At 41.0% G+C, this 23,854-nt stretch overlaps 1 protein-coding gene across 2 annotated transcripts in view; it reads left to right on the forward strand.

The window, feature by feature from the left end:
• The window catches only part of SERINC5 (serine incorporator 5), a 111,468-nt gene extending 91,915 nt beyond the window's left edge, over positions 1-19,553 (forward strand). Inside the window, exons 9-12 of one of the 2 annotated variants that reach the window (XM_036762526.1) lie at positions 6,496-6,562; positions 9,189-9,228; positions 11,656-11,800; positions 13,704-19,553. In XM_036762526.1, coding sequence (XP_036618421.1) covers positions 6,496-6,562; positions 9,189-9,228; positions 11,656-11,800; positions 13,704-13,851 — 400 coding nt within the window. In that variant the 3' untranslated portion in view covers positions 13,852-19,553. Of the gene's footprint in view, positions 1-6,495; positions 6,563-9,188; positions 9,229-11,652; positions 11,801-13,703 lie in introns of both variants that reach the window. The other variant, XM_036762521.1, reaches the window with a different exon arrangement.
• The last annotated feature ends 4,301 nt before the right edge of the window (positions 19,554-23,854 follow it).

Raw genomic sequence — 23,854 nt, forward strand, 5'->3', positions numbered from 1 at the left:
ACCGACCTAGATGCCTTCTGTGATTAAGCAATCACAGTCCTATAATTAGAAAACAATGAACAACATGAAGTACTCCTTGAGCTTTAATGAGGTTTAAGGCAAATGCTCATTTGCCGTCCTGCTACCTTAGGGGCAATGTCATTAAAGATGTCAAATTGGTGTTTGTGCATGAATCTGTATTTGGTCTTATATCAAAATTCCAGATGGGATTTCCTGGTGCTTGAGGTGGAAAATCAGCTGTAGAAAAAGGAGGGGGGAGTGTGATGGGTTTGGAGTGGAGCATCCTTAGAAGGAAGGAAATAGGCAGAAACAGAGATTAGAGGAGCCATCGTTGTATGGTGGAAAGGAGGCTGAATTTGAAATTTGAAAGACCTGGCATCACTTAACCACTTGTGTGACCGTAAGCCAGTCCAGGCCTCAATTTCTCATTTGTAAAATGAACAGATTGGATTAGATGAATCCCTAAGGTCCATTCCAGCTCCTGATCTATGACTTTGAAGTTATGACTTTGAAGTCAGAAACCTGGATTCTAATCATGCCTCAGATACTTACTAGTGTGACCCTGGACAAATTGCTCCTTTTCTGAGCCTCCTTTTCCTCAACTATAAGAGAGAAACACAACCTATCTCACAGGATTGTTAAAAGAAAAACCCTTTGCAAACCCCAGAGTGCTATCTAAATGTGAGCCGTTGTTCTTATGGGGCAGCTAGGTGGTGCAGTGAGTACAGTGCCCAGCCTGAAGTCAGACTCACCTTCCTGAGTTCAAATCTGGCCTCAGACACTTAATAACTATGTGACCCTGGGCAAGTCACTTAACCCTGTTTGCCTCAGTTTCCTCATCTGTAAAATGAGCTGGAGAAGGAAATGGCAAACTACTTCTTCATCCTTGCCAAAAAAAAAAATTAGGAAGAGTCAGACACAACTAATTGACAAAACGACGACAACAACAAACCACTCCAGTATCTCTGCAAAGAAAACCCCAGATGGGGTCATGAAGAGCCAGACACAACAGAAATGACTCAATGATGACATGTTATTGTTTATACATGTTTGTTAATATTTCTGTTCTTGGTGAATCTTACCTACTGGCTCACTTGATCTTATGGCCATACATCCCTATACTAATATCGTTCACTAATTGTGATCTCTTGTTCCTCTTTTTCTTTCTTTCCTCTCTTCTCTCCCTCTCTCTTTTCTCTTCTTTCCTCCTTTTTTCTCTCCCTTCTTTCCTTTCCCATTTCTCTTCCCTTCCACCCTCTCCCCTCCTCCTTCCTTCCCTCGCACTCTCCCTCCCTTCCTCCCTCCCTTCCTTCTCCCCTCTCTCTCAGACACATAGACTTTCTCTCCAAGATCCTGGCCACCTTTCATCACAAATGAGCTCTTCTTAAGGAATCACTAATGCCAGGTTATAGACACAGTAGTACTATAGAGCCATAATAGACCCTCAGCCAACACATCCTTATCGCTTCTGGACAAGCCTCTCTCTCCTCCTCTATTCATCAAGAGGATTAAACTTCATAGAGTTGGAAAGGTTCTTGAAATCTCAAGTCCAACCCAGACCTGAACAGTACTTCCCTGCACAACATCCCTGCCAAGTGGTCATTGGGCCTCCTGTTATAAAATTCCAATAAAGGAGAACCCACTACCTCCCAAGGCAGTTGGTTCGACCTGTGGGTATGTCTAATGGCCAGGAAGTTTTTTCCTCACATCAAACTGAAATTTGCTTCTTGGAAACTTCCACCTGAATCTCCAGGTTGTCATCCAGGTCTGATGCTTTGTGGCCCTCTAATTTTATAACAAACAGAAGTACAGGTGTTAAATTACATGTACATCCGACCCTACTATTATAGGGTCGCCATTGAGGACCTTGGAGAGATCCCATTTGGAAGGTTGCTGAGTGTGCCAGAGCCTCTATTAGGGGCAGGTTAGGTTTTAGGCATAATCCTCCAACACCTTTCTATGGTCTTCTGAAGATCCTTTGGGAAGGTTGAAGCAGGCAGGCTACTTTTGGGTGGAGTAAGCAGTAAACAGGCCTTGGGTTCCAGACCTGCCTGTTTAGAGGGTACATACATGCCCCCTAGAAGTCATTCTGCCTCCGGGGAAGAGGTCTTGGGGATGCTTGAAAGTCTGCCTGCCATGTAGCACCAGAAAGAGGCATGTAGAGGGAGCCAAAAGTGTTGGGTTACCACCTACATTGCTATGATGAAGCAGACGAGTCATAGCAGAAGCTGGAATGTTGAAGATAAGAATTTCCTGGGCTAGAGTAACTACAAGTAATTACGCCTACCCTTTAAGAAGAATTCTGCATTCGTCAAAGTTAGAATGCTATAACTGACTTTATTTAAAACCAACAAACACTCTTAACATAAAACCAATTAATTACCCCAAGCCATATTTCACTAATACTTATCTAAAAGTGTTTTTTATGAATAAAGGAAAAAAGGCATTTCTTTAATATTATCTTGGACTTGAGAGTGCAGGCCCAGAAAAACAGATGGAAAATTTGGAAGTGGGGTGGGTACAGCAGGCAGGAGTCTCTTACTCATTTTTCCCAAAGCATTTTTTTTTATTTTGAACAGTTTCTGGGGTGCAGGGGAGGCAGCAGGGAGAAAGGAAGGCTGGGAGAAAAATTTTGTTTTTAGAAAATTAAAATTGTTGAAGGAAATAGATAACATATTGTTCATCTTGATTCTGGTCCTGGTTCCATCACTGATTTGGCCTTGCATCAGTCATTATATTTCTTTGAGCCTCAGTTTCTGTAAAACAAAGAGGGTCAGCCTTTTTGCTTTGTAAGGCCCCTTTTGGCTCCAACATGCCAGACAGATCCTATGTTCATATATTGCTACCCAGTCTTGAATCTCCCCCTCCCCACCAAATGATTTCTAAAAACTGTGTAATGGGGAATTTTAACATAAAACAGTTATCTCTGTTAGATGCTTTTCCTTCTTTGTTTACCATGTACAAACATAAATATAAGGGTGAGGGGGTGGATTTCTTTCTGCCCTCAGGCATTATTCATTTCACTAGAAAAAGGAAGGAGTCAGTACCTTCTTTGCTTGTCTACTTCCTTTTCATGACTTGTTCTTTAGGTTTTTTGTGTCATGGACCTTTTGGTAGTCTTATGAACCCTATAGACCCTTCTTAGAATGTTTCTAAATACATAAAATTAAAGACATAGGTTTACAAAGGAAGCCAATTGTATTGAATACACTTATACACTTAAAAACATGTTAAGAACGTGTGATCTACATAGGAGTGAGCAGAGGGATACTAGCAGTCACACCCTTACCCTCAAACCTCCCCCACCTCTCCCAACTTTCTAAGGCAGAAATACAAGGGATGATAACATTTGATGACATTCTCAAGCAAGCAGCACTCTTAGGTTTTGAGGCTGGGAAGTTCCTTCTCAATGTTCAAATATACAGAATGTCTTCAGTGCTAGGTTCCAGAAGGCAGGCTAGGATTCTTTCTTGTGTGTCTCACCCGTGCAGCAAAGAAAGTCTTTGCATGTATGATGCAGCCCCTTCTTAGTTCCTTTGGCCTGGTTCACATTCTGCCATCTTTTATATACCGTGAAATAAATTAGTCTAGGTTGGGAAATGTTTGCACTAGATTAAAAATAAAGTAGTATATGAAAGGGCAGAAAACTTTATTAGGCCAGTTCAGGCAAAGCTTTGTTTTTCAGAAAGCTTTGAGGGTAACTGTGACCCACTGGTTTGCAGGACCCATTGGTAATGAGAACTCAGAAGATACTAATATGATTAAAACATTATTTTCTTAGTTCTTTTCCTGAAAATGAGTGATATATTCTACAACTTTCTTTACATTTAAATTCTTCTTCAAATGTCTTTTTCACCCTCTTTTGGGGGTGGATTTCAAGTCGTCCCCCCCCACCCCGCAATGGCTTGAAATTTTCTAGAAATATCTTTATATTCCTAGAATGAGGAATATAAACATTTTTATATTCCTAGAATATCCATATATTCTTGAGACTATGGAGGACATAAAAAGTTCAGGAAATGCAAATTTCTAATTGCTGATACTTTCTTGTTAGCCCAAATTTTTACCTACTTCTTATAAACTCAAGAATCTGATATCTCTGAGATTTTTGTCTAGATTTTAGCAGCATGTAGATCCTTGGAAACAGAATTAGAAGCGTTTTAAATTAAATTAAATTTAGTAAGCTTGTAATCTTATGAATAAATGTTGCTTTTATGTTAATTATCACCATAATTTGGTTTGCCAAGTTAGGCATAGAGATGGTGTTGCAGATGAGGTAGGATTTGGAGTCAGGAAAACATGAGTTCAAATGCCACCGGCACTTTCACTTAACCTTTCTGTACAATTAGGGGGTTGGAATGGGTGACCTTTGTTCTCCCTTCTACTCTCTGAAACGACTGAATAAGTCCTTGCCTATCACACCTATTAGCCGTGTATGACCATAGGCAAATCACTTGAATTTTTTTTATCCCGAGCAGCTGTCAAAGGCAATTGTATTTCAGACCATCTGTTGATCTTTATTGATGGAGGGAGTTTCTATACCAGGAATCCCCTTCACCAATGAAATCTTAGTCTGGACCCCCTCAATCTCTGAAGCCCTTCCAGTTGTAAGTAGCATATCTTTGTGTTCTAAGACCAACAGTATTTTTTTGGAGCTAGAAAGTTTTTTGCCTGATCGGTTTAGATACTCTTTTTTTTTTTTTTTGTATATTTATTTTTAACATTCATTTAAACAAAATTTTTGAGTTCTAAATTTTCTCCCTTCCTCCTGCTCCTCCCTTATCCATTGAGAAGGCAAGCAATACAATATCAGTTATACAGCACATATTTCTTATTAAAAATTAGCTTGCATTTCTATAATGGTTGACAAGTTTTGCACTGATTGCCTTACAACAGCCCTTGGGGATGGTGGTGTTATTGGCTTCATGTTATGATTGAGGGCCCTGAGGCTTAAGGAGAATTTGTCCAGGGTCACACCGTACACTTGGTAATTGGTGGGGCCAGGATGCTAACTCAGGACTCCTAGTTTATCATTCTTGACACCACCTCTTAAACAGGAACTTTATCTGTTTGCTTTTGATAATAACTGAGAAACCTTCCTAGTCTTCTGCCATTCTTCTGTTATTTGCATCCCCTCATTATTTCTTTCTTAGGCTTTTTAGGGCTCCAATTCCTTAGGATTCGATCTATAGCGCAGACATGCATTTCCTTTCTTGAATACTAGATTTTGTTTAAAAGGATTTCTCTTTCCCCCAACTGTATAACTTCTCCCCCTCCCCCCAAAATTCCCTTTGTCACCCATATTTCAGTTCTTCTCCAAATGTCTTTTTCCCCTCTTGCTGGGGTGGAGTTTAAAGTGGTTTAAAATTTTCTAGGAATTTTTTTCATCTTTGGGTTTGAGGAAAATGACAGAGATTTTTCACCTGAATTGCTGCTATGTACTGGATTCTGAAAGAAAAGCTAGTCTGGGTGTCAATTACCCACCCACCTTGTGAATTATGAAGGCATTTGTTTCTGTGGCCCTCTGCAAATCTGGATGTACCCCTTCTTGTGAGCACCTCTCTCCAGGGAAAGAAAAATGAAAATACAACAACCCAGGCAGAACTTAGATGATTCTGTTGTTGGTTCCAGTTTAAGGCTATGTGAGAAAAAAACACCAAAAAAAACCAAGGTGCTGATGATGAGGAGTCATGGGGGTAAGCCAAGAGTGGCTGTTCTTTAAAAATGCCTGTATACCTCAAGCGCTTGGTACATGAGAACAAATGAAATCTTACTAACAAACCAACTCACTCCCTGCCAAAACTCTGTGCCTCATTTTTTAAAATGAAATAGCACCTACCTTACAGGGGTGGTTGTGAGGCTCAATTGAGTGAACATAGGCAAAGTACTTTGCAGACCTTAATACACGAGTAAGTGCATTAGAACTTAATGTGCTGTCTTTTATTTAGTTATTTATTTGCTTTTAGTTTTCAGCATTTGCTTCCATAAGATTTTGAGTTCTAAATTTTCTTCCCCTCCACTCTCTCCAAGATGGCGCGCAATCTGATATAGGCAATACATACAATATATTCATATTAACCATATTTTCACATTAGTCATGTTGTAAAGAAAAATTAGAACCAATGGGAGAAACCACGAGAAAGAAGAAACAAAACAACAAAAGAAAAGGAGAGCAAATAGTCTGCTTCAATCTGCATTCAGACTCTATAGTTCTTTTTCTGAATGTGGATAGCATTTTCTGTCATGAGTCTTTTGGAATTGCCTTAGATCTTTGCTTCATGCCCTAATAATATTAATATTATTATTCTCATCCCCTTTTTGGATAAAGTAGAAATTTAGGGCCATCCATGCTTTGGCCTAGATGTTAGCCTTCCAGGTAACAAGGTGACATCAGGAAAGCTTTCACCAAACAGTTCACACTGGGAAAGATTTCTTTCTTTTGCTGTAACAGAATGATGTGTATCATTGGTGACCCTCCTTTTTCTGTCTCCCTAGTCTGACATCAACAACCCGGTCAAGTTCAGAGGCTCTTAGGGGAAGATATGCTGCTCCTGAACAAGAAGTAAGTTTATTTTCTTCCCCTGTTTTTGCCACTTCTCAGAAACCTTTTTCCCAGGAATGCATTTAGTCATTTTCAATCTTATTTATCTACACATTTGTTTATTTAGCTGTGCATTTTGTATGTTGTATCCCCGTCAGTCTGTATTCGTCATCCACTTCTCTCCCTGGGAAAAAATGGAAGATGAAAGAGAAAACTGGTTGGCACCTTCCCATGTGTGCTGTGGGGGTGAAGTTGTTTAAACAGTTTCCGAGGCTCCCAGTACCAAAGTTGGCTCTTTGAGCACAGCTCCTGCTGCTTGGGCCTCCTAGCAGATGTTTGATTAACTATGCCATGCTGTGCTCTTGAAGCTCTCTGCTGCTTCCCTCAGTGAGCCTCCTGCTTCTGGAGGCTTCTAAGCTCCTCGAGCTATAGTGGAATGCTTGATTCTTACACCTCCACTATCTGTGGTGATGAGCTGAGAGCCTGGAAAATTAAATGGAACAATGGAACACCTTGGGCCCAGGGAAGATGCCTAGGCAGGTAGAGGGGAAATGATGATGGAGCTGGGAAGTTTTCATTTTAAGTCTGGGCCCCAGAGTCCTCTGGTCCCAGGCTTCTCAATTCTGGTGTTTTGCGAGGATAAGTCCATCATTTCCTCTTCTCTGCAAAAACAATTTTCTAGTCCATCCAGAAACAAGTCCTGCAAAAAACTTGAGCTAGGGCCACAAGGCCACATTTGGAAGGAATTCTGATACCATAGAAAGGAAGAAACAATAGTACCACCGTTTCCTGAAAAGCCCAGTTGCCAGTCCTGTAGAAATCCAAACTTTCATACAGTGGGGCTGGCCTGGGCTCTGGCCCCAGGTCAGGAGCACAAGGCCCACTTTGACATCTGGCCATCGGCTCCATCTCTGTGACCACTCCTGGAGAGACAAGCTTTGTTGTCTGCTAAGAAATGGTCTCTCTATAGCTGGCACTTTGCGGGTGATCTTCCCTGCACCTGAGCTGAGACAGTTGGGGTCATCTCCTGGCCAGCACATCTAATTGGATCTCTCTGTCACGGAAGAGCAGAGATGACCCAGCAGAGTTTGAATTGGTTATGGCACATCCTTTATGAGAAGAAAAGCCTCCCTCCAGAAGCTGGGGTCGTTTCTTGCCGCAGAGTGGGTGACCTCCTGCTGAGACCATCCTGTCACATTTTCAGTATCTTGATTGTGTTTAGGGTTTAAACAAAAAACAGCAGCCAGCCTCCTGATAGATTTATCTGTACTCCGCATGGGGAAAAAAATCCATTATCTTCCTCTTTCTAGACTAGCTAATGTATGGTTTGCCGTTTTCTTACTGGGGCACTTGTTTTATGAATGCAGGGTTTTTGGAGACAATAGTAATCTTTTGTTACAGCTCTGGAAGAGACTCGAGGCAGGTTTGGATCCTGCCCCTGATACACTTGTTTATTTGCTCTGTGTCCGTGGGCTAGCGCATGGGCTCCGTGCATCAGCTTCCTGTCTGTAAGATGATGGTGGTAATAGCATCAACCTCTCAGCGTTACGTGAGGCTCAAATGGGATGTGTCACACTCTTTGGAAGCAGTTAATGAACTTTATAAATGTATTCTATAGCTGTTAGAATTAGGAGTAGGATTTACAATGCATTGACGTCATTGGACCTCTAAGAGAAACGAATGTTATTTTGTGTTGGCCTAGCACATCTTGTTTTCATTAGGGAGGATAACTGAAATCTTCAGGAGAGCTCTCTGTTTCACAAATGGAAGGAAAAAAGGCAGAGAAAAGCGGAAGGGTTTTCTGCGACTAGCTATTGTCCGACCAGGCCTATGAACCCAGCTGCTGTGTTTTAGTTTGACATTCTTTATTCATTAGTCCCCTGACAATTTGGGCCATTGTGGTTCAGATAATAGCCTTGGCTGGATCCATCTTGAAAGCTGTTAGGATGACTATATTTTTGTACTCTCTGAGCGTCTTTCATTGAACTGCTGGGACATGCCGAATCTTTCACATGCATCTTGGAGGTGGCATTATATCCAGAAGAACACTGAATTTAGAAACAGAGGGACCTAAGTTTTTTTGTTTTTGTGTTTTTTGGAGGCAGTTGGGGTTAAATGACTTGGCCAGCTAGTAAATGTCTGAGGTTGGATTTGAACTCATGTCCTTCTGAGTGAGGGGCTGGTGCTCTAAGGGACCTGAGTTTTAATTCCCATTGTGCTGCTTACTACCCATGTAGACTGGATCAAATTATATCACATCCTTGGGCCTCATTTTCTCACTAGTAAAATAAAGGGATCTGAATTAGGAGGCCTCTATGATGGCACAATGAATAGAGTGCTGGGCCTGGAGGCAGGAAGACCTGACTTCAAATCCTGCCTTAGACAGTTTACTAGCCCTGTGACCCCCTGACTTCAAATCCTGTTAACTGCTCTGAGCCTCGGCTTCCTCATCTTTACCATGGGGATGATAATGGTACCTTCCTCATAGAGTTGTTTGTTGCAAGAATCAAATTAGTTAACATATATAGCACTTTGCAAACGTTAACGCCCGTATAAATGGCATTATTACTCAAGCTTGATATCCAGGTGTGATCCGAGGATGGTCTTATAACAGTTCTTTTTCTGTTTGCTTATTCTTGTCTTCTAGGTAGCCCGTTGCTGTTTTTGCTTAGCTCCTGATGGAGAAGGTATGTGGGGAATTAACTTTATTTGATGCTAATCCATTTCACCCACAAGACTTGGTATATAGACACTTTAACTTCGATTAGGATAATTTTGTCGATGGTAGAAGTGTTTGATGTGTTTTTATACACACTATTTTCCCTTTTCTCCTCATGGGGAGGGGGAGGATTTTGTATTCATTTCTCTTATTTTTTGCCAGGGCTTTACATTAAAACAGCCGGTGGGATTTAGAGGAATTGCGGGCAGCTTTTTAAAGGAATGGTTTGAAAATAAAAATGTCAGCAGCTCTTAAAGTCTTAGGTTTTTTTTTTTCCCTCTCACTTCCTTTCTCCATTTTCCTTTACCTGTAAAGTCATGTAATGGAAAGGCGGGATGGACTTGTGATTGTATTGGTCTAAGGAATTCCTAGATGAAGAAATTCGCTTTGTAGGCCAGTGCCTGCTCTGGAACTTAGAGCCTTTTTTATTTTTAGTTTACAACATTCAGTTCCACAAGTTTTGGGATTCCAAATTTTCTCTTCCTCCCTCTCCTCTCCCCCCAAGATGGCATAGAATCCAATGTAAGTTCTATATATACCTTCACATTGAACTTATTTACATAATAGTCCAGTTGTAAAGAAGAGTTATAACCAATGGAATGAATCATGAGAAAGGAGAAATGAAACCAAAACAGAAGAAAAAAAAAAGAGCAAATAGTTTGTGTCCATCTTCATTCAGATTCCATCTGGATGTGCATAGTTTTTTTCCACTGTGAGTCTTTTGGAGCTGTCTTTGAACCTTGTATTGCTGAGAAGAGCCAAGTCTATCAAAGTTAGTCATCACAGATACTGTGTATCTGTGATACTGTGATACTGTCATGCATAATGTTCTCCTGGTTCTGCTCCCCTGACTCAGCATCAGTTCATATGAGTCTTTCCAGGTTACCACGAAGTCCATCTGCTCCTCATTTCTCATAGCACAATAGTATTCCATTACATTCATATACCACAACTTGTTAAGCCATTCCTCAACTGATGGGCATCCCCTTGATTTCCAGTTCTTTGCCACCACAAAAAGAGCCGCTATAAATATTTTTGTACATGTGGGTCCTTTTCCCATTTGTATGATCTCTTTGGGATACAGCTCTAGAAGTGGGATTGCTGGGTCAAAGGGTATGCACTTTTTTATAGCCTTTTGGGCATAGTGGAACTTTATAGTGGAGTCTTGGAGAGCAGCCTGGGGCACTGAGAGATTAAGTGACTTGCCCGAAGCCAGTATAGATCCAGGTCTAGGCCCAGACTTGTGATTACCTGGCTCTTAGGCCAGCTTTCCTGGAGACAAGAAGATCTGAGTTCAAAAATCCAGCCTCAGATACTTAGTAGATAAGTGACCCTAGGCAAGTCACTTAGCCTCTGCCTCAGTTTCCTCATTTGTTAAATGGGGATCATAATAGCACCTATCTTAGATTATAAAGTTCTCAGCACTGTGTATTATATAGTATACTATGATTATCATTATTACTATTGTTATTGTTTTCTGTTGTTTTGTTGATTATAATTATTATTGAGAGGTAGACTGGTTTAACAGGCACTGGCCTTTGGCGTTGGACAAATCTTAGCTTTTCTACCATTTACTAGCAAGTCACTTCCCATCTTTGAGTCTCCATTTTTCCAATCTTTAATATGAAAAAAATAATAATACTTAGATTGCCTACCTTGTAGAGTATTGGGAGGATCAGCAGAGATTCTCTCTCCCCCTTCTGGCCTCTCCCTCTCCTTCTACTCTCCACCTTTCCTCTCCCCTCTGCTCTCCCCCCTCCCCCCTCCCCTCTTTCCTTTCCTCTCCCCTCTCCTCTCCCCTCTCCTCTCCCCTCTCCTCCCCTGTCCCCTCTCCTCTCCTCTCCCTCCTCTCCACTCTCTCTCTCTCCCCCTCCCCCTCCATCTATATATGTATGTATATAGAATGCTTTGTTAAATCTCAAGCCTAGTATCAATGTCAGTCATTACTCATAATTATCCAATTGCTAGATGTAAAAAAAAATCCAAATTGAATTAGGAAATCTTTGATGATAATCTTTGTGGTTCTTAGCTGTATCCTCTAAGGGGAGAGTCTAGGTGCTCATGGGATCATCCCCAGTGGGCATTTTTCTTCTAAGTTTGGGGCCAGTTTGCCTTTTGGAAGTTGTGCCAAAATGAATAGGGCTCTTGAGTAAATCACCTTTCAGCCAGAAAGTGCTAAGGCATTATTTATTTTTCCAGACATTCACCCTTCTGTAAGGGCATTTGAGGCCAGGATGAAATCTGCACTAAGGGTCCCAGGGAGCTTCTTTCTGCATTTCTTCCACAGTTAAAATCAGGACAAGATTGGGGGGAAAGAGGAGAAGGAAGGAGAGGAGCAGGAGCAGCCCCTCCAAAGCAGCAAAGCCCCTCACTTCTTCCCTTTGGTTTTCAGCAGATGTTGATGAGCCTGATGGTCGGAGGGGAGGACAGCAAGTCATCTATGATGAAAAGAAAGGCACTGTTTACAGCTATACCTACTTTCATTTTGTCTTTTTCTTGGCCTCCCTTTATGTGATGATGACAGTCACCAACTGGTTTAAGTGAGTAGCGTGTTTTCCTTAGGGGTTCAAGGTGGATGATGGGAGGTCATAGGAGCAATTTTGAATGATACTATAATAATAATAAATAATACCTATAATAACATAAAATATTGCATAGTAATTAAGGAGGGCAGATTTTGGAGAGGGAAGGTTTTCTTATAAGTGTCTGTAGAACATAATAAGCTTCTTGAGAGGAGCACTGTACTGTGTCTTTGTATCTCTAGTGCATGTATGTAGTAGGTGCTTAATAAATCATTTATTGCATAGGTCATTAAAGGGATACAGAGAGGTCTTCAGACCTTCAGGGCCTGGCCAAGAGCTTGCTGAAGGGAGCATTCCAGTGTAGGAGAAGTTTACACCAGACCAAGAAGAGGCCCTAGATGTAGATGATAAAATGTTGAGATGAAAGAAAAGTAAAAAAAAAAGTTTAAGCATGTTTTTATAAATGAAATGAGAGCACTAGAGGAAACAACTGGAAAAGGAATGAGAGCTATGGAAGAAAGAATTGCAAAAGGAATTAAGACCACTGTGACCTTGAACAGGTGCTGGCTGGTAGTTTTGTGGCTCACTATCCAGTTCCTAGTGACAGATACAGGGCCAGCTGAGGAAGGCATGTGAGCCCAGGGACGTTGTGTTCAGGGATAATGAGCAGTTGCAGACCCTGGGCTGTGTTCTGAGCTAGACCCAAGTTCAGAAGGTAGCAGCAGCTGTTTAGCTCATACCCCTGGAGTGGTCTCAGATCCAGCTTCCAGTGTGAAGCCTGCATAGCTATAATTAAGGTAGGAATCCCGAAAGGACGTGTGTGGTTCTCTCACTCTGAAGCAGCAGAGCTCTCCAGGTGGCTGATAATGGCTGAGTCCAATAGCTGTCTAAAAGACAGCTCAGGAACATATAGAGCTCACACCAGGGATGCAGCGATCAGATTATGTTGCCCTGGATCAGACCCTTTGGGAATTGCTGAAAGCTTGCAAGGACCCCACCTGATCTGTTCCTGAGATCCTTGAATAAAGTAACACCTCAATATCCCTAAAAAGCAGCAACAAGTCCAGTCCAGACCTTCCCTCCAGAAGCACCTGGAGCCCAATAGCATTAAGTCTGAAGTCAGAAAGTAGATTGGAAAAATCAACCAATTAAAAAAGGATCCCTTCATTAAGAGCTATTAAAGTGATGGGGAGGTTCAAAATACAAAACCCAAGAGTGATTCCAAAACATCTTCATATGAATGTAGGAGTTAATCCAAGTCTCCCCAGGATTACAGTTTTACAATACACAAGGTATTATAAATGAGGAATTAGACAGGAGAACCAGTGTAAAGAAAATCACCAGAGAAATACTTGACTGAATGTTTTTTAAAAATGGGCATATTCAGGTGGTATCTCTGACACATACTTACTGTTTGACCTTGGGCGAGTCCCCTGCTTCCCAAGCAGCTAAGAAGGTGCTGATCTGCCTTCTCACCAGGGCTTTCCTGAAACGAAATTACAGATCCAATTTTTTAAAAGGGTGCATCAGCCATAAATTGAGAGCATGAGATAAAGGGAGAGCAAGGCGGCTCCACGTGGCTCTGTTGGTATCCACTCAATGTCAAGAGAATGAGAGGGAGGCCCTTCCTGTGTCTCTGGATGCCATGGGGCTGCTTTAGAGGAGGACATCAGGAAGAGTGGGCATAGATAGGCCCTGAGTAGCAGCATTGGAAAGTACGCCCACATCTCTCAGTCAAACACCAAACATGGATCAAGCTCCTACAGTGTGCCCAGTCATCATTCCAAGTATTGGGATGCCAAGCCACCATTTTAATTATGAGATCTAGATGGCTTGGAGCATGATTTTTAAAAAGAAGCGAGTTAAGGGAAAAAGAACTGGCTTTAGGGAGCCTCAATCTGTTTATCTTTCTTTCCAACAGCTATGAAGGTGCTCACATTGAAAAATTCTTCAGCGGAAGCACATCTTTCTTCTGGGTCAAGATGGCATCTTGTTGGATGTGCGTCCTCATCTATCTATGGACCCTCCTAGCTCCTCTCTGCTGCCCTACCAGAGAATTTTCTGTATGAAAGATCTGAGAGCCCTTCTTTATCAACAACCATCATTCAGTTTGACCAGTCTGCGCACTAAAAGACTGTATTTTTAAAGGTTTTTTTCCCTAAAGTAATGGTTAATGTGAGCAGTGATTTGATTGGAGTCCTTAAAAACACCTGTGAAGTCGCCAGCACCAGGTTGGCCCAAAGGGGATCAGGAAAAACAAGCATGCGATAAGAATTTTTGGGTTATATTGTGTTTTTTCCCTGTGAAATGATGAAAGAAACTGCCATTTACTAAGGGAAGCCTAGTTTTATTTTAAATCTTAGACAAAAGAATTGTTTGGGTCCACACTGATCATACGTAATATGTACTGTACGTATGCTTTCGACTTTCACGACCTTTTATAATAAGATGGTGCCATTAAGTTCAAATTCAACAAATATTTATCAAGTGCCTACAATGTGCAGAGCACTGTACCAGGTGCTGGGGTAGGGGGTGTTGTAAAGATAAGTAAGGGGTGGCCTCTGCCTTCGTGAAGCTGATCGTCTACGAGGTCTCACTTGACACATACACAAGTAACTAATTAGAATACAGCTTTCAGAAAGCAGGATTCTAAAGGGCTTAGTGGTGTTTGGTGTTTGTTTCTTTTTTTTTTTTCTTTAGAACAAAAATCTGAGTTATTCTTTCAGCAGATTTTTTTTTTCCCAAATAAAGATCAAGGTTCAGCATATTTTTGTAGAGGAAAGAACAAGTTTCTGTAGTCTGAAATCTATATTCCATGTACAAAAAACATATCAAGCAGCCTGAGGGTCAGTCTTCGGCCTTATCTGGAAAGGGAGTTCTGGGGCTGACCGATTCTGTACTCGAAACACTAAGATAGTTTGTATCCTTTGTTTCTGGGATGAAGTCTGAAGCATGGAGTTCTGGCCATATTCTTCATTGTTCCTAACTTCCTAATATTTAGGGATCGGAGGAGGGAGCCCTTACTTTCAAGGCAGGTGAAATCTTATCTTTCAAGGCAGGTGACATCTAGTGATTTTAATCCTTTAAACAAATGCCAGAGATTTTGTTTTAATTTTTTTTTCCAGTCCTGTTTCCCTGTGGGCCTTAAATGTCTTTCCCTGAACCTGTGATGCTGGAAATCACAGGTATCATTTACTGTCCTCTTTGTCTCCCTGGGCCCCCTAACCCATTCTCTGCCACTTCTTTGTTATAATGTGAATAAGCACAATTTATTGACAACACGGTCTCACCTTAATGTTATTACTTGATCAAAGTATTGCAATAATTACAACCATCATTTGTATTGTTGCATACGTGATTTCAAGATAACTACAAAGTTGTCTTTTTCCATAACTAAACTATGAATAGATGCTTAGATAGGGGTTTTTTTAATTGTAAGTACTTTTAATAATAATAGTCTTAAAAGGGCTTAGATCCCAAAATTGCTTTTTTGGCAGAAACCTGCTGGGCACGTGACTCTCTTCTTTCCTCTGTCTTTCCCAACAAATTTGTTGTTTCTGTGCATTTGTGTAGCTTTGGTTATGTTCACTACAGTTTTAGCACCTTTGTTATTTCTCTGGGATATTGTGTCCCAAGAGAACCTTGGGGCCAGAGTCAAATAGGTCTGTTGTAGATGTGACGCTTAGGTTAAGAGAAGGGGATCCCATGGAGCAGCTAGGTTGCATAGTGACTAGAGCACCGGCCCTGGAGTCAGGAGGACCTGAGTTCAAATGTGGCCTCCAACACTTGACACACTTAACTAGCTGTGTGACCTTGGGCAAGTCATTTAACCCCAATTGCCCTGCCTTTTCCCCTCCAAAAAAAAAAAGAGAGAAGGGGATCCAGGTGTTTTATGGGAGAGGATAGTATTTGTCCGGTTACATAAAGCATCCTTGGGCATTTCATCAAATCAGTGCTTTCCTTTGAGAAACTGAATTTCTGGCCATGGCACAAGGAAATCTCTCATTAAAATCAGCCCAAACAGAGACATGATCTGCTGTGTAACCCTGGGTGCTCCATGATACACATGTGATGGGGGAAAGCTACACTTGGTATTTCTGGAGTTTCCTAAGCCATTCTTGGTCTAGAAATAGGAGCTGGGGAGAAGCAGGGGGTGAGCAGTGTTCAGAACAGCTCTCTTTTAGAACAGAGCTCTCTTTCCCCTCCTGTAGGTTGGAAGGACACTCTAAACCAAGAGATTTGTTAATGATGCTCTTGACCTTGCAGATGAGAACAGTTTTTCATGTAAAAGACCTATCAAATTGAAGTAGCCTACCACATGCTGAACGCCAGGGTTAGAAATGAGCAACCAGATCACGCATCTCATGGGAGCATATACATTCCTTTTCTTCTCTCTTGGCACTCTTCCTTCATCCATAGTATTCTCTTGTTCCTCTCCCTTAACCCCATTCATCAGTCTATGATAATAGATTGTTTAATGCATGTGTATCACACATATACATACATGTGTGTACATATATGTGCAACACACATGTATGACATGTGATATACACAATTATGCATGTATTCATATTGCCACAGTATTCTGTTTTTAGATAAGTCATATTGAGTTTTTTCCCCTGTGAAATGATGGAAGAAACAATTACTAGTCACTATGGAAAGTATTTTTTTTCATCTTAGAAGAATTATTTGAATCCACTCTAATTATGGATGATAACATATTGTACACATTGTAAATTCCATCACATTTTATAATTAGAAAGTATCACAGGAGCAGAGAAAAAAGGGAAAAAAATGAACTCTAATTGATCACCATACTTCTTGAATACATTTAGTGTCATAACTTGAAGTAAATAGCTATATATTAACTCTGGAAGCTTTGTAGCTTTGCACAGTATTTGCAGTTGTGGTCATTATTCACAGTTTAGAGGCACAGTGTTGTCTGAAAGTCAGGGGGTTCCTCAGATTGAGGCTTGGGTTCGATAAGGCTTAGGAGCAGTATTCCATGGAAGTTAGAAGGAAAAACTTGAACCTTTTTGGAGAAGACATGAGTGAGTTTTTGTTACTGGTGGTGGTAATAGTGGTTTTACTCCCTAGGAGAGGGTATAGTATTCCCTAGTTTGCCCTCACATTCTTCCTTTGCCTGGGCAATCAAGGCCCCATGCTCTAAACCTGAGACAGAACCCAAATTCAAGGGATATCTTCAAACCCTCAAATTACTGGGTCTTGTTCATGTGAGAGAGTGGCCTTTTGCCTCCTAGATCATCCCCTGGCGAAAGTTCAGGGTACCCTTGACCAAGGACCATTTCCAAGGGACCATGACCTCAGTTTGGAGATTCCATTGTCAAGCAGTCCCACTATATTCCTGAGTGTAACTTCCGAAGATTTGGTGTGTGGTACATGACTGTCTTTTAAAACCTGAGGTGCCCAAGTGGGCAGATTCACATACGGCTGCTATGGCCACTGTTTAATTTTTCCCCCTTTTTAAATTTTAAATATTTATGTTGATATAAAATGGGGTTGATGTACCCAAAGTACTGGTGGCCTAGGGGACATCTGCAGAAATCTACCTTATTTATTATAGTAATAAGCAGTGCTCAGGTGACAGGTCAATATGTATGGGTACCTGTCTTTTTGTGCCATGGGATGTTAGATTCTGGTGATGGAGAAACTGGAAAAAAAATCTTTGCCCACTTCACTTACCTGGTCTACTTTGAGTGGTTTGAACTTGATCATCTCACTGGCCTTTATCAAAAAGATGAAGCCTCTAGTGAATAATTAAAGAAATGACTCTTGATTGTCTAGTCCACAAGACACCTTCCCTCACTCATAGAAGCTAGAGAAGGCTGTAAAACCCTGCATTCTTTCTCTATACCATTCATTCACTTGATGTTAGAAATAGTGTAAGAATAAACCCTTATATTCTTTTCTGCCTGTTTTTGTTAATGATGAAAACACTAAGATGGAGGTCTCTGGGGATTATTGTATATAGCCTTATATAAGAATACTACACCTGATGACCATACATTCTTCCAGAAGCCAGCCTATTTACCATATAAGCTATTATGGGGTCTTGCTCAACAGATCCTTAAGCTGTGCCACATCCAGCACTGCCTAACATGAGTTCTTGGTCTCAGCTTTCAGAAATACAACTTTTCGTTTTTGTTTTTTTTGTTTTTGGTAGGAAGAGCTTGAGGAAACTACTTAGCAGGAGAATTTGGAGCAGTCTTGGAGAGGTTAGGGAAAGGGATATGAAGTATATATATGGATAAGGGGAGGATCCTGAGGATCTTAAGAGTTTCTGTGCCTATGAATGGGAGGTTTGCTAGCTGGGAGGCTTCCGTGTTTTATTCTTTCTAGACCCTTAGCAGAATTTGCTCAGTGAGCAGCCATGAACATTGGGGTAGAATCTCCCAAACAAAGGCTATCCTCTATTGTAAGGCAGTATATATTCACATTTTTTTTTCTCCCATGAGTTTACTACACTGGTGCTTTATGTTGCCCTAGCAAAGGGAATCCCAGGGATTGTATTTAAACTGCTGTGGCTCCTCATCCCTACCCCCCAACCCCCTTTCCTCCTCTCTAAATACTATTATTTTAATGCACACTTGAATATATATCTTTTCTTAAGTGAAAGAATGTTCTATTGAGAAAGGGAATGATGCCAGTGTCAGGAACATCAAGCCCAGGAAGAACGCTGCGTCGTGGGACCTTAGTCTGGGAGGACCAGTGAGGGCTTGGGGTTTGATTAGCTTGTAGGCCACGTCCTAAATGTAGCCTTCTTGGAGCATTGTTTGAGTGTGCTTTCTCCCCATTGTCATGTCATCATTAAGCTCTCAGCAGCTTTGAGCTTAGTGCTATATTCTGGGTGCAATTGGGATCTCCTCTGGGCCTTCCATGACGTGAGACCCAAGGAGAGCTGTTCACAAAAACTATGGGAATTATAATTGTCCAGTCTGAAGTCTTTCCCTCCAGATCTCCCAAATTCCTCCCCAAGTAGACATTTAATCAGACCCGTAGAGGCAGTTGTTTTGGGAGAGAGGAATAGTATTTTATTTTTAACCAAAGAGTCCCCCTTTTAAGAATTTTTTAAAAAATCAGTCATTTTGATAAATAATGGAAGAAACAAAGTGAGGTAAAAATTCAAATGTAGATGAAGTTGGATCTTATTTATATGAGCAAGGTTTAATGAAAGTAACTCAATAAGGTGATCCTTTCTGGTGAAGGAGCCTTGGAAATTCTTTCAGGTGAAGCTTGTGGCAGATTTATAATATATGTCTTTAGAGGATATTTATAAGAAGTTTAAGAGGATGCTTTTTTTTTCCTTCAATAAAGATTGAAATTTAACTTTATTTACAAAAATGGCTGCAAAAAGTTTTTTGCAATTTTTAAACTTTGGTGATAAGTTTTACAAGAAATATTTTTAAAATGTTTTTACTTTCCTGAAACAGAGACTTTTTTTAAATGTAGTTTTTGGAATGTTTTTACTTAGCTGTAGTTAAATAACATGGACATGTTTGCTAGATTAGAGTTTGAGGAATAATTTGTATGCTAAATGTACCACCGTTTTGAAGTTTGTATTGGCCTCCACTTGGGTGAGGATTTTAGCTTCTTACTGACAATTGGGTTTGTATGTGTTGGTTTCTTTTTTCTTTTTTTTTTTTAAGCCAAAAAACCTCCCTGTTTTCTATAAAGTGTCTAAAGCGGTCTCTTATGTATAATACTTAGAAATTGCTAAGTACAGAATTGAATAAAGTTTAAAATGTAAAAACTAGCTTATTTTTTTTTCTCTCCATCAGGTGTGATTTATAAAGTCACTGCCTTGGCGGGGAATAATGTATTCAGGTGTAGAAAAGCAAAATTTTGTTGAGGGGGGTGGGGCAGGGAGTTCGAAGGTCATGAACTCTTTTGGTATTCTAGCTGTCCCTGTGATTTTAATGGAATAACAGAGGGGGAGAAGAGTAGATGCCACAACTTCACTTAGGTTCTTTTCAATTTTCCTAAATAATAGAGGGTGTGTGTGTGTGTGTGTGTGTGTGTGTGTGTTAGGGAAAGATGCCACAATGCATTTGTGGACCAGCTGATAGCATTCCATGCTATATGCTGAGAATACAAAGAATGGCAAATATTTATTCTTCCTTTCAAAGAGCTCACAGTCTAATTCAGGAGACAAACGCAAACAACTACGTACAAACAAGACAAATACAAGATAAATTGCGGTAATCTCAGAGGAAAGACACTAAAACTTGAGGACTGGCTTCTCAAAGAAAGTGGGATTTTAACCGAGTCCTAGCTAGGGAAGCTAGGAAGCAGAAATGAAGAGGGAAAGCATTCCAGGCATGGCAGTTTGGGTGAGGACAGCTAGGGTCAGTCAAGGAGCAGATAAGAGGCCTCTGTCACTGGATCACAGAGTACATGGAGGGGAGTAAGGTGTAAGAAGACTGGAAAGGTGTAAAAGTGCCTGGCTGTGAAGGGTTTTAAAAGCCAAATGTGGGGTTTTACAATTCATCCTGGAGGTAATAGGAGCCATGGAGTTTATTGAGTGGGGAATGAAGTGAGCAGACCATCAGATCTAAAAAGCTGGATCCCCAGATTGAGACAGTGATAGATTTAAACACCTGTTTTTGATCGCAGGAGCGAACGTTAGATAAAGACTCGTCATTTCAATTGGACAAACATTTATTAAGCACCTACTGTGTGTTAAGGCTACCAAGATAAAGCACAACAAAAAGCCAGCCCGTGCTCTGAGCAAGCTGATGTTTCTACTGGTACATTAAGTCCAATCATGTTTTTTATAGACGTGAAAATAATAGTCTCATTTCTGTTCATGTATGTGATAAAAGCAGAATGAGACCTACTGTGCAGCTCACTAGAAATTTGGGTTAGAGGTAAAAAGGTGGACGAACTAGACTGAAAATGAATCTACTTTTTTCAAAAAGTTGGAGAGTTCTGAACTCATACAGATAATAAATAAACAAGCAAGTAAGACACTTCCCTCCATTAATAGCATCCTTAAGTTTAGCTTATACATACATGGGCCAGACTTCCTGAGAACTTTTTACTCTGCCTTTTCCCTTACTGGTGATGCAGTGTATGGAGTACAGGGCCTAAAGTGAGGAAGACTCATCTCTCTGAGTTCAGACCCGGCCTCAGATACTAGCAATGTGACCTTGGGGAAGTCACTTAACCCTGTTTGCCCCAGTTCCTTCATTTGTCAAATGAACTTGAGAAGGAAATGGAAAACCACTTCAGTATCTCTGCTAAGAAAACCCAAAATGAGGTCATGATGAATTCAACACAGCTGAACAACAGTAAACAATAGATAACACAGGAATGTTACTTTAAAATAATATTAAAGTGCAAATAGCAGAACTCGGTCTAGTATACACTAATTGTAAATAAGTAAAAGTTGGATATAAATACATGTCCATTTGCAAAGATTAGAAGCAATTTATAATTTAAATGATAAATATTAGAACAATTTATAAAGATTAGAAAATAATTTTGAGAAGCAGGAATAATTTGGAGTTTGGTGCTCATAATTGAACAAACAAACAGCATTGTTGTTGTTTGTCCATGTTCTCGTCTTCTTTAGGGGAAGAGAGGAATAGCAGTCTTTGTGGTACAGTAGGAAAAGCTCTTGGCACTGGAGTCAGAGGACCTATGCCCACATCCAGTCTCCCATGGCTTTCTACCTTGTGTGACCTTAGACAAGTTACTTCCCTTGTTTGGAGTTTCTGTTTCCTCAGTATGATAATGGGGTTGGATAAAGTGGTCTCTAGGGTCCCTTTCCAGTCTAGGTCTATGATCCTTTGATCTAGAAGTCATTCAGAAGCCTCAGAGGGCTTTAGAACAAGAGTCCTCAGATGGACAAGGAACAGCCCCTCACTCAATAAACTCCAGTTGCTCCCTATCACCCCCAGCATCAAATATAAAATTCTCTGCTTGGCTCTCCCTTTCCTACCTTTGCAGTCTTCTTAGACCTTACTCACCCCCATGTACTTTGGGATCCAGTGATGCTGGCCTACTTTCTTTTCCTCAGATATTTCATCTACTGACCCCGTACCTCTTCACTGACCATTTCTCTTGGCCGGAATGCTCTCCCCGCTCATCTCTGCCTCCTGCCTTGTCTGGATCTTTTCAAGTCTCAGCAAAAATCCCTCCTTCTATAGGATGCTTTTCCCAATCTCCCTGAATCCTAGAAGCTTCCTTCTGTTGACAATTTCCAAGTTACTCTCTATATAGTTTATTTGCACAGAGTTGATTACATGTTGACTCCCTAGATTGAGAGCAGACTGTTTTGGTTTTTTGGCTATTTTTTTTTTGAGGGAGGTAGGTATCCCTAGGGCTTAGCACAGTGCCTAATAGTGCCACAGGCACATAGTAGGCACTTCAATGCTTATCGACTGACTGTAGATGATCCTGAACGTAAATGTATCTTATCTTAGAACTGGAAGTAACCTTAGTTATTCAAAGTCCACCCTCCCACTCCCATCTCCATATGAGGAAACTGAGCCTTTTAAAAACCATTAGGGCCCCCATTTCTCCACTCTCCTTTTCTTCCACAACCTAACACCCACACATTTCTTGCATTAGTCTTCTGGTTGGTCTCCCTGCCTTAAGTCTTCCCCTACTCTAAACCATCCTCCACTCAGCTGCCAAAGTGATCTTCCTGGGACAGGCCTGACCACATCACTCACAACTCGATAAACTCTAGTGGTTCCCCATTGCCTCCAGGATCAAGTATAAAATCCTCTCTTTGTCATCTAAAGCCCTTCATCCCCTGGCCCCTTTTCTTCGTTCCCCTCCATGTTCTATGACCCATTTACTCCGGCCTCCTTGCTGTTTCTTCCTGACCACACTACATCTCCTGACTCTCTCTGACTGACCATCATGCCTGAGATGCCTTCTTCCTAACTTCCTAATCTCCTCACTTCCTTCAAGACACTGCTCAAATCCCATCTTCTGCTGGAGGTCTCTTCCCCCTCCTATCCACTCCCAGTCTCTTCCTTCAGAAATTTCCTTCCATTTACGCTGCATATGTCTTGTGTGTATATAGTCATTTAAATGTTTTCTGCCCCATTATAACATCAGGCAGGGATCATGTTTTTGCCTTTCTTGGTATCCCCAGACTTTAGCACAGTGTCTGATATGTGGTAAGCATTTAATAAATGCTTGTTGACTGTCATACATTTGACAGATAGATACCTCGGGGGTGGATAATGAATGGGGGTAGGTATTCCTCAGGAGGACTTAGGGTGTGAAGGTGCTGTGGATGGAAGCTTTAAAGAAACTTGATTCCAGAGAGCCTCTGCCCCATTCATGCTAATCCCTTGTCCCTGACTGTATGGGAGCCTCCCAGCCAATTGTCTCCTCTCCTCATGTCAGCTAATTTGTACTAAGGTAGAGAATGTCCTCTGCCAGGCATCCCACCAGGTGTGTAGGGTTCAGAGAGATTCAGGAGATCATCCTTTAGCTGGGGAGGCAGGATACATTCCAAAGAAAACAACAAAGGAAAGTCTATGATAGGAAGATAATTAGCACCTTAGGCTAACGTGATCACTGAGCACTAGGATTGTCTGGAAAGGTTGTGTGGCATGTGGAAGATCAAATAAATGACTGAGGAAACAAAGGTTTGATCTTCTGAGAATATCGGTTTATTAATCAATGCATGGCAATTGCCCAACAAACCAGGACCAAATCTCCCCAACATAGGTGTGGACCCCAATACAGAGGGGGACAGACTTTTTTATACATTAAAAACAATTAGCCAAAAAGACCAATTAATTAAAAGGAAACAATGCAACATCAGGTAATCTGATTTCTAATTGGAGGAAAGATTAGGGACTTTCTAAGTTGGGAATGAATTGGCAAAATTTCCTGAATTCAGAAAAAGAGGCACCCCACTCCCACTGTATCCATAAATAACCAATGGAAACAATATTGAGTGGTTCACTCAATTCCTGCAAATAACTACTTGCTGTCTTAATCTCCTTAGTTTCCTCAGTTGGAGGGTGGACGTGAGTCTTGGAGATCTCAAACAATGGGTAGCATTGCACAGGTAGAAAAGAG

The sequence above is a fragment of the Trichosurus vulpecula genome, chromosome 1, assembly GCF_011100635.1.
Source record: "Trichosurus vulpecula isolate mTriVul1 chromosome 1, mTriVul1.pri, whole genome shotgun sequence".
Lineage (NCBI taxonomy): Eukaryota > Metazoa > Chordata > Mammalia > Diprotodontia > Phalangeridae > Trichosurus > Trichosurus vulpecula.